General features: G+C 35.5%; 1 protein-coding gene across 4 annotated transcripts; it reads right to left on the reverse strand.

The window, feature by feature from the left end:
* Positions 1–6,792: 6,792 nt before the first annotated feature.
* On the reverse strand, positions 6,793–10,889 carry LOC106796038 (uncharacterized). 4 transcript variants are annotated; one of them, XM_014767455.3, is made up of 7 exons: positions 10,687–10,889; positions 10,308–10,518; positions 10,083–10,154; positions 9,809–9,901; positions 8,901–8,996; positions 8,298–8,360; positions 6,793–7,047 (listed from the first exon to the last, which is right to left on the reverse strand). In XM_014767455.3, the coding sequence occupies exons 2-7, from the start codon at positions 10,380–10,382 to the stop codon at positions 6,943–6,945; spliced, it is 504 nt and encodes a 167-aa protein (XP_014622941.1). In that variant the 5' UTR covers positions 10,383–10,518; positions 10,687–10,889; the 3' UTR covers positions 6,793–6,942. The 4 variants fall into 4 exon arrangements, with proteins under 4 accessions (XP_014622941.1, XP_014622939.1, XP_040865596.1 ...); XM_014767453.3 differs by lacking the exon at positions 10,687–10,889 and having other exon boundaries at positions 10,308–10,669; XM_014767454.3 differs by lacking the exon at positions 10,687–10,889 and having other exon boundaries at positions 6,937–7,047; positions 8,221–8,360; positions 10,308–10,675.
* Positions 10,890–10,974: the final 85 nt, after the last annotated feature.

The following is a 10,974-nucleotide window of genomic DNA, read 5'->3' on the forward strand; positions in this document are numbered from 1 at the left end:
TTAGGTAGGTTTGTTCTTATTTTTTGTTTCAATGCAACCCTAGGTGCTCATGTGGGACACCTAAGGTTTGCCGTAATTTTTTGTAGGAATAATCAACATGAAAATAAAGAAAAATGTATGTTTTATTCCATTACTTTCCTTAACTTTTTAAATAGTGATCAAGGGCTTCCCATGGACCCTAAGACAATAAAGGTCATTCTTGAGTGGCCTACTCCACCAAGTATAAGGGGAATTAGGGGCTTCATTATCTTAACAAACTTTTACAAAAGGTTTGTCCCATATTTTTCTATACTTGTAGCACCACTTATTGAGTTGGTGAGGAACTATATTCTCTTATTGGAAGATGGCCAAGAAAGGGGTTTTCAGTCCTTATCGTACTCTAACATACCCAACATCACTAATACATATGTTTTTATTCTTTTTACAGGTGTTGAGGAAAGAATCCATGAGTTTCAAGAACCTCTGGATTTGAGGTCAAATCCCTTTCAAGGGGGAGGGAATGATGCAATCCTACCCCCCAAGGGTATTGGATAGAAGACTCCAAGAAGATTGGGCCAGAGATGTAAGAGAAGACCCTAAGGTTCTCATGAGCCTTAAGGTAGATTTCGGGCCCATGGGCTAAGTATGAGCCCACTTATCTTTGTACATATTAGATTAAGGTTTCTTCAATTTTGGGCCTTGTATTTAGGGCTCCATAATGTAGGTAGGGTACCCTAGAAATATAGGATTTTTCAGCCATTGTATTTTGAGGGTACCTAGACTAGTTTTTGTATTAGGGGTAGTTTTGTAATTTCACATGCACTAAGTGAATATTTGATGTGTGTGTTGGGAAATAAAATTTAATTGAATTGGTAGAAGCCCAATCCAATTAAATTTTAGAGGGGGAGGGGAGCATTTGCTTACTACACTCCATTGTCACATCATATAGTCACACTTTGTGCATGTCCTTCATGCTTTACATGCCTCATGACACCTAAGCATACTTAGTGGAGAATCTTGGAATTGATCTTCGATTAGTGGGCTGAACCATAACTAAAATTCACTAATCATAATTAGTGAAATTTTGGCTCCACAAATTCAAGTTGTGTGACACTTAGGCTATAAATAGAGGTCCTGTGTGTGCATTTTTTCCACTTTGATCATTTGAATATTAAACTTCAGATTTCAGAGCTCTTTTAGAGCACAAAATTTCTTGCTCCTCTCTTCCTCTCCCTTCATTCTTTTCCTTCTTCCTCCAAGCTCTTATCCATGGCCTCCTATGGTGGTGAGCTTCTTCTAGACTCATCTTCTCCTTGAAGTGGCGTCTCCTCTCTCTTTTCCTTCTCTATTCTGCTGCCATTCATCTTCCAAGAAGCAAAGGAATCCATTGATGAAGAAGATCCTAGGCCTACAAGCTCAAATGGAGCTTACATCAGAGATCTTGGAGACCTTCAAGAAAGTAGAGGTGAACATACATCTGCTAGATGCTCTCAAGCAAATTTCAAGATATGCCAAATTTCTAAAGGAGCTATGCACCCACAAAAGGAAGCTTAAAGGCAATGGAAGGATTAGCATGGGCAGAAATGTGTCAGCATTAATAGGCAAATATGTTCCTCACATTCCTGAGAAATATAAGGACCCAGGTACTTTCTGTATACCTTGCATTATTGGGAACAACAAACTTGAGAGTGCCATGCTAGATCTAGGAGCATCAGTTAGTGTCATGCCTCTTTCCATTTTCAATTCTTTATCTCTTGGATCTTTGCAATCTACAGATGTGGTGATTCATTTAGCAAATAGAAGTGTTGCTTACCCCGTAGGTTTCATAGAGGGTGTGTTGGTTTGGGTTGGTAAACTTATTTTTCCTGCTAATTTTTATGTTCTTGATATGGAAGAAGGATTTTCCCGTGGTTCAATTCCAATTATTTTAGGCAGGCCATTTATGAAAACAACCCGAACCAAGATAGATGTTTATGCTGGCACATTGTCCATGGAATTTGGTGATATTGTTGTTCATTTTAACATTCTTGATGCCATGAAACATCCATCTGAGGATCACTGGGATGACCTTAAGAGGGTGTTCTTAGAGAAATTCTTCCCTACATCTAGGACCACTGCCATCAGAAAAACCATTTCAGGCATTAGGCAACTTAGTGGAGAGAGCTTGTTAGATCAATAAGAGCTTTACCCACTTACACCTCCCTAATATAGCATGGGATGGTTACACTACTTGGGTCTTTCAACTTCTATAGTAGAATACTCTGGATCACAAAAATGTAGTTTCCTTCCACCACGATGCTCTCATTGATGTATTTTCCCTTCTTTGTGAGCAGGCCTTTTAGAAATTTTGTATACATCAACATCTGTTGCAAGACCTCTCTAAAGGGAATGGTTGTTTACAAATTTTTAAATATATCCATGAAACGAGCAAAGTAATGCTCCCTCGCTTTCTTTGACGGCATCAAAGGGTAAGGGATGTCCTTCACTAGGGCTACAATTATCTCTCTCCTAGCCTCCCTAGCTAACTGCATCTTGGTCTTAATGGGTAAAACATTATCACTTTTCTCCTTGCTCACATCTTTCTTTTCATCAGCCTCTTCTCTCTCTTTATTCTTTCCTTCCTTATTACTCACATCCTCTAATACTCACTCATCTCTTTCTTCTCTCTTAATATTCTCTCTCCTATGGCTTCTAGTGAGAACTGCCTTGTATTCTTCCTTGGGATTCTTCTTAGTGTAGGCTACAAAACTCCCTATTGGCCTTTCATCTAGTTGCTTAGGTAGTTGGCCCACTTGCACCTCCAATTTCTTGATAGCTAACTCCGTGCTCTTGTGATTTGACAAGGAAACTTGCATAAATTGAGTCAGAGTGTCTTCTAGCTTGGTGGTCCTCTCATAAAGATTAGGCCCTTGGTTGGAAGGTGAAATGGATGGATTGTCTATCTTTATTGAAATTATTCCCAGGATGGGATCTCCAACCTTGGCCTTAAGAAAAAGTTTCTCCCTGATTGTATCGAAGAGGTCCTCCTTGATGGAACCCTTGATGATATGGATTAGCCATGTAGTTGAATTCTTTGGATGCATCGTGTTGGGATATGCACTTACCTAACTCATGGGCCCCACCACAGATATTGCATCCCCCAATTTGCATAATTGGAGAGTGGGCAGGTTGTACTGCATGAAACTCTTAAAGAAGCTTGCTTAGTGTCTCTGTGAGGGTCTTTATTTGCTTGGCTAGAAGCTTGTTTTTGGCTAGTAGTGCGTCTTGTGACGTGAGATAAAAAAGACTTTTCTTTGTAAGCATATAATCTCAATCACAAAGGATGGCATGGTTATTGGTTGTCATGTTTTCAATTAACTCCATAGCTTTATCAGGTGTCTTCAATTTGATCTTCCCACCAACGGAGGCATTAAGCAGCTGCTCGGAATGGGATTGCGTGACATTAATGAATATATTTTGCTGAACCGGCTCGCTGAACCCATGGGTGGAAGTCTTCTAGAGTAAACCTTGGAAGTAGTCTAGAACTTCACTAAATGATTCACCAGGGAATTGCTAGAATAAAGAGATGTCCACCTTCCCCCCAGTGGTCTTGGACTCTGGAAAATATTTCTTCAAAAAATTCTCCACCACCTCTTCTCATGTTCGCAAGCTATTTTTCCTTGAATGAGTACAACCATCTTTTTGCTTCACCAGCCAAGGAGAAGGAAAACATGTTGAGGCGAATAACATCTTCTGGAACTCTTGCTATCTTCACCGTGTTGCAATGTGAGCATATGGATTTTAATTGGGTAGCCTATGAAAGAGATTAGCCAGATAGAGCATGTGGATACGTGATGTTGGCAGTTTGAACTTCAAGCCGGGCTATGCCTGAGAAGTACTAAGGGGTAAAAGAACTAGAGTAGTCCTCTAAAGTGATCCTTTGTGGCTGGTCCTCTGCCATGATGTGTTGTTTAAAATTGGGGTTTGGGAAAGAAAAAGATGACACTCAGGATGTTGGTTCTTGATTCCTCAGTTGTTATCTCTTTCTTCTTGTAGCGTTGTTTCTTCTGCATGTTGCTTCAATCTCTAGATCGAATGAAACAAGATTGTTTCCTCGCATACAAGAAAGAAAACACTATCGTGCAGGTTATCAAGGTAAAAGAATCAAAACAAAAACTAAAAAAAATAAAGAGTGAATAAAGAAAAATTGAGAATTTTTTATATTTTTATTATTTTTGTATTTTTTTTTTTGAAAAATTAAAAGTAAAAATAAAAGGACATAGAGAAATAAAAATAGAATATCCAAAATACCAAGTACAAAGAACAAAGTCCCTTACAATGACTTGTTAGCAAGTGCACCAAATTATCATAAGTAGTAAAATTAAAATGAAAATCTGGGTGTTGAATCCACAAAGGCTTTGTGTGTACTTTGGTAGGTTAATATATAATTTTTAGGCAACAAATAAATTGATTTGAAAATATTATGAGAAAAAAATAAATTAAATTGGCAAAAAGTTAAATTAAAATAACAATGGAAGAAATTAAATTATAGAGGAAAATTAATTAATTAAAACAGAAAGATTAGAGAACCCAATATTATTATAGAACTAAATCCGGAATATGATAATGTTGGGACCTTAACCTACCTGAGCTACTCCTTGATGTAATGTTAATGATTTTTCTCTATTTATAATTATTCCAATTTACACCTGCATCGATTAATATACTCTAACTTTGGTCCTTCGAATGAAAGAGCCTAATTTAGCTATCTTTTTTCCCAAATCCTTTTTCAGAGAGTAAATAGTTAAATTGCATTAAGAGTAGAGATGTATAATAGACTAAATAAAATCAACATATCCCTAGTGATGACTTTATTTAGATACTTTTTCCCGATTCTATTAGAAAATAATATTTCCCAATGCTACCCCTAAAACTTACCATGCAAATGGGTGATTAAGCCACTAGTAATAATATTAAGCACCAGAAAGTACATCAAAAATAGTTAACTGCCAAATTCCCAACAAAAGGGGATTTAGCCTCTCATTGTCATGGAAAGTCTTACAATTGCAAGTATTTAGTCTCTCATAGTCATAGGAGGTTTTACAACTGCAATAGGAGAATATTTAAAAAAGGAGAAATATATAAGAAAGGAATTGGAGGGAATGAATGACTTCTAATGATTGTTCCTCCTTCTTTTAGCGTTTGCCTTTTGTTAGGAAATATATTCTCTGGAATTTTCTATGTATTTTTTCCTTCTCTATCCTTTTTTTATTTGTGCATATCAACTTAGTTTTCACACAACCTTCACGCTAAGCGTGCTTGTCGCGTTTAGCGAATATGGCGGTAATCCTCGCGCTTAGCGTGCGACTCATTCCTGAATTAGTATGCTTTCATGAATTAACCTTCACTTTCTTGAATTATCTTCCTGGCGCTAAGCATGCTTTGCTCGCAAAACCTGTGTTTTGCACTGAGCACTTGGGTCGTGCTAAGCGTGGCTCTTTAGATTCTCAATTTTCTCTTTTGGGCTTTACTTTAAGCATGATAAATTCATCAAATTTTAATATTTTTTCGCGCAAAAACTCAAATGAAGTTAAAATAACAATTATTTGCACAAAAAGGAAGAAATAAGAGAGAGAAATTACTAATTTCTATATAATTTAATACCAAACTATACCTATAAATAGCAGTTATCAATTATGCAATAATTATACTAAGACTCAAACTTATATGCAATATGGTGTCATGTCAGTGAAAAATCACACTATGACGCTTAGAAGTATATAACAAAACACGCCACATAATAAGAATGTCAAATCACTCTCATTAAGTAAAATCATAAAGTGACCCGTCAGAGTCACTCTGTTGTGCGAGAATACTCCAACCATATGAGATCAATATAAGCTTAAAGTAGCAATCAAACCGAATATATTTACCTCCAAAGCCTAGATTCCGAAGAATCCATTAGAGTCTCACATTCTTGATTCAGGTTCAACCCCTAAAACACCATCCAAAGTGAAATACAATTCAAGCTAAAAATGAATATACATCAAGTGCTATGTTAGTTAGTGATCCAAACGGGAACAAAGGTAGGTAAAATAGTTTTCACCGAATCACATGACTATGTTTATGTGACTATGACTTTTCTGTCCATGTGGTCCAAATTAGTAATGATTCAAAAGAATTGAATTAGCTCCCCAAAAATGGTTCCTATGTTTCCGAGAGGGGCTACATTACTCATCAAAAACTGTTTTGCAAAAAATTTCTTTTTAAATTCTTTGAATTGAAGAATAATTATGAAATTTTGCTTTCTTGTCTTTTTTAATTTTAAAGCACAAAATTTGTCTGGATAATTATGCTTTGCATTGTTAAAATTCATCTTTGTGGCCATGATAATGTATCTGCATTGTAGTTCATAATGACTTTATGTTCATTGTTAGCAGATTGGGTGAAAAAAAGCGATTAGACTAAGAAGAAAGGAGATGCGATAAATCTCTTCTTTCAACCCCTCTCAGCTTCAACTGAATAAATTTAAGAAATAAAAAAAGATAAAAAGATTCACCCGGTTTATCACACTCAATTTCTAATTTCTAATTCAGTCATTATAGATTGAAGCATTGTCACATCAATAAAAAATTTCACTATCCTATCGTACACTCTAAATAAAAAAGGTAAAAAGATCCGGCCAATTTTAATTTTCAGTGTCTTATCACAATCTAAATGAACCCTGAACTTAGAAATTGGAAAATGAATTCGATCAAATCATCATGTATGTTCGTCTAATAGCAAATTCTTTCATCTCAAAGTATAATACTTGACAACTAGGAGATCTGTATAGACAAAAAGATGCCCTCCCATTGTTCAAGGAATATCATCCATCACAAAGATTACTTTTTTACTTTTTCTTTTTTATCAAACACATCTCAAAGTGTTTTCGGTCCAAATCTATATGTACAGACCAAGATACTTGAAGGAAAATAGGCGAAACTAAATCTTCTCCACATAGAAAGTTCCACCGTTGCCAAAGCCTATTTCATCCAAGGTTGACGAGCCATCTTCAATACTGTAACAACGACGTGGGGATTCCGTTACCTGTGAAAATATTGGAGCAGTTAAAAGTGGATCATTTCAATTATATAGAGATAATTATGCTGCTAGTTATAATTAATGATCAAGATTTAAAAAAAAAAAAAGTTTAAGAAAACACCTAAGCGCCATCAACTATGCCTTTATCAGTATTCATAAAAAGCCATGACAGTCACTGAATAAATTTTATGCTATATAATTGCAACTATCCATACTCCATACCTACTTGTAGGATCATGTCATTAGTTTAACCAGAAACGGTTTTCTTGAGAAGATTATTGATAATCTGAGTCATTAGTTTTCTGTAGATTTCAACCTCCATAAATATTTTGATAAGGTGCTACTGTGCTACCTCATATATAGTGAGGAACTCCCAGCACAATTGTCTTTGCAATTGCTGTATCCGAGAGGAATAGCTATTTTGCCTCACAGCAACCCTTTACCGAATCAAGTTATTAAATCAAAGGGACTATAATAATTACTAGTAATAACTAATAAGGATAAAACAAAGTTAAGAAACGAAGACTAAAAAAAGACTCTTCATGTTATTTTATTATCCTAAAAAATTTGTTCCTCGAATTTCTATAATTAAAATAGGAGGCAAGAGCACTCAAGCTTTATCACCATGCATCTGTAGCAACTGGCATGTCACCTATATTTGGAAATTAATGTGGGTTGCTTGTTTATTTTTCTGTTATAATTTACTTCATCTTATAACATTTCACCTTACTAGCAATGCATGATATCAGACGGGGTTCTCAAAGAGAAAATCTTAATGGTTGTGTATTTGGTAAATCCATCGTGAAGTTTCGGAACTAAGTTTCAATTTCTGAAAAAAGAAGGTAAAAGTGAAATTATATGCTTAATTTTCACATATTTTTCTGTGTATTTTCTCTATAAGGTTATGAAAAATATGAAAACCAGTATATGCTGATATGATCATGCCACATTAACATGTTTTAAATATCAGGACTAATATAAATTAAATGCATTCCCGAGTATTAATCCGAGACATAAACTTGGATATAGCATAATTCATGACATGTGTCTGGAAACAATAATCACTGAGATTCACCTAGGTAATTTTGAACATATATACTCTCTATCAAGCATGAAGTTCGGAAACTTTATGGTAATAAAGCATTGACAGAAACTAAAAAAACACCGTTAGTTACTTACACCATTGACCGAAATCATGCCATATTATCATGAAGGTTCAATCCAGAAATCAAGTGGATAGGGAAAGAGGCACTCACAAGTCTATAGGCCGTAGACAAAGATTCTCCTAATCCAACAATGTTTACGAACTCAAAGACTTCCTACCATGGTAACAAAATGACAATTGGTTAGCCATGTATGCAACCTTTCACAATAATGTAAAATACACAATACTACTCCTTCAAATGTTTATCTGGTGCTTCGCACTCCTATTTCATAAGTAGTATGCCTTCATGAAGTAAAAAAACGGAAACATAACTTGTTTGATTTTTTGAAGGAAATGACATAAACTGAAGTGAGAATTATATTCCTCTAGGGTTCTTGTGAGAGAACATTGATAATTCCAAAAATACTTTGAAAAAGGCAAGGATGGAAATTTAATGAAAGAAGGGAGTGAAGAAGTGGAAAAATCCATTGGAAGTGAAAGGAAAATGCTGAACATAATAGACAGCTGGAAAGAGGAGATTGGGAGAAGAGAACTGCAGAATCATAAGTGGCTGGAATGTTAGGATGGTATCGAGCTTTTTTGCTAGTGGAGGTGGCATTGGCTCGGAGAGTGTATACTATCCTGTGGTGTTTGTTCCTTTAAACTGAATATTATCCAGAATTTAGTTTTCGTCATATTCTAATGCTAATTCTACCTCAAGTTTTTCTCTTTTGGAGAAGATACGGGCAATGCGAAGTTTGTCTGGCAAGATAACAGAAATCCGAATTACTCGTTCAATATTCCTATAATCCTGCAATCATGAGGCAGTGAGGCACACACAATTCAGTAGAGCTTTTAGAAACAAAGTACAAAAAATCCTCCTACCAAATCAATAAAAAATTATAAGGGTAATGTACCCACACACAGGACAAAAAAGGCTAACACTGTATTACTGCAAAATTTAAAACCCCTCATTAGAATTTGAATTGTTGCACCCCTCATTAGATTACAAGTGCTTTTATTTTTTTCAGTACATTGGAGATAAAAAAAAAAAAATTTAAAAAAGACCGCTCTGTCTAACCAATCACCTTAGGAAGGCCCAAATGACTATTTATGGGATGATTCAATATAAAGAATTTGATCTTTGGTGGTCTAATGCACAAACAGTTGCACAAAAGTAAGCTTGAGAAACAGTGGTTAATTGAGTTACTTCAACATTTTCATAAGTCAACATAATGAAACAAAAACCTCTAGCATATGTTCCCTTAATAATGTAAACATTAAACATCAGACAGAGTACTTGCCTCTAGCACAGTGTAATGATGGATTTGTATTTATATAGTTTATAATAACCATATATTTAAGAATAACCGCCATTTATGAATACAGGACAACCAAACAAACTTAAAATAACAACGCATGCACGCAAACACATACATGGGGCATGTCCTGCAACCTTTGATTAACTTGTAATATTGGCCATCCATAGCTTATTCAATGGTTGTTTAGTGTTACGCTTCATATTCACATCACAACTAACAACAGGAATAAAGTCATATCCATATCACAACTAACAGCAGGAACAAAGACAACAGGTCACAAACTCAGCAAATGTATTATTACCCTGCAAATTCTTTCATGGTACGCCTCTCGTTCTTTAGCTTTTCTTTCAGTAATCGCAGGGTCTTCGTTCAGTAGGTCTGGATCGTTAGCGCCCTGCACAAAATTGTGACAAATGATGTATCATGTCATAAACCTTAATCACACAGCCATCACAGGCAAGAATCTAAAGTCTAAACCTATTGTTGTTTCAGCAACCGATTGTCATCAGTTAACAATTGTGACGTAGAAGTGGACAGACATTGAAATTGGACAAATAAAATGAACATTCAAAAACCTTCAAGGACGAGAAAGTTGGATGCCGGCCCAAATTAGGTCCTTGTTCTTTCTGAGTAGGACTTAGAGGAATCTTATAGAAATAGAAGAAGCAACAGAATGGTAAGCAGGGATAATAAATTTTAGAAAGCAAAACAATATGGTAAGCAGGGATAATAAATTTTAGAAAGCATATAGAAATAGAGGAAACATCAATATGCTAAACTTCATGCTATGAGTATTATACTTTGGGAACATCCTTTTGCTGCGACGAAGAAGCTCCCGCATTCTTCTTTTTCCATGCTTTATAAGCTTCCTTCATCCTTTGCCCCAGTGACTTTCTCCTTGGGGAAACAGGTGAGGCGCTTGATTGAGATAAAGGGTTTTGATTACTTGCGCCAGGGCTATCATCTTGTGGGGTGTTAATTGCAAGATCTAGCTCTTCTTCACTTGGGATGCTAGTCGTAACAAGAATCATACAAACTATGATTAAATAAACTAAATCAAAGAAATTAATTTAACTCGGCTTCTTAGAACATGTTTAGTTAAAAAATAAAAATCATTAATAAAGATTTCAATTTCAAAGATATGAAAGAAAAATAAAATTAAGAAGCACATTGCCATACTCGATCGAACCCTCTTCAAGAAAGCCTTTAAGAGCTTTACAAAGATTGCCTCCATGTTTCTGCAGACCAATTAAACAAAAACTCAGAAAAAATATTAAAAAAAATGCACGAAAAAAAAAAATTAAAGTGAGTAGTTACAATATTGCATGTATCGTAACTACAAACGAAAAAGAGGAGGAAAAAGAAAGTATAGGAAAAGTGAGCAAACTGGGGGATGGTCTAGAGTCACCTGCAGCAGACAGCTGAGCTGCCGTCTGCGGGATATACTTGGGGACCTTTTTTTTTTTC

The sequence above is a fragment of the Glycine max genome, chromosome 15 (assembly GCF_000004515.6).
Source record: "Glycine max cultivar Williams 82 chromosome 15, Glycine_max_v4.0, whole genome shotgun sequence".
Classification (NCBI taxonomy): Eukaryota; Viridiplantae; Streptophyta; class Magnoliopsida; order Fabales; family Fabaceae; genus Glycine; species Glycine max.

Excerpts from the sequence above, each read along its gene's own strand:
- LOC106796038 (XM_014767453.3), bottom strand. The coding sequence starts at position 10,538 with ATGATTCTTGTTACGACTAGCATCCCAAGTGAAGAAGAGCTAGATCTT. Across the intron at positions 10,155-10,307 it reads AGCAAAAGGATGTTCCCAAA|ATTCCTCTAAGTCCTACTCA; the intron begins GTATAATACTCA and ends TATTTCTATAAG. Across the intron at positions 9,902-10,082 it reads CAACTTTCTCGTCCTTGAAG|GGCGCTAACGATCCAGACCT; the intron begins GTTTTTGAATGT and ends AATTTTGTGCAG.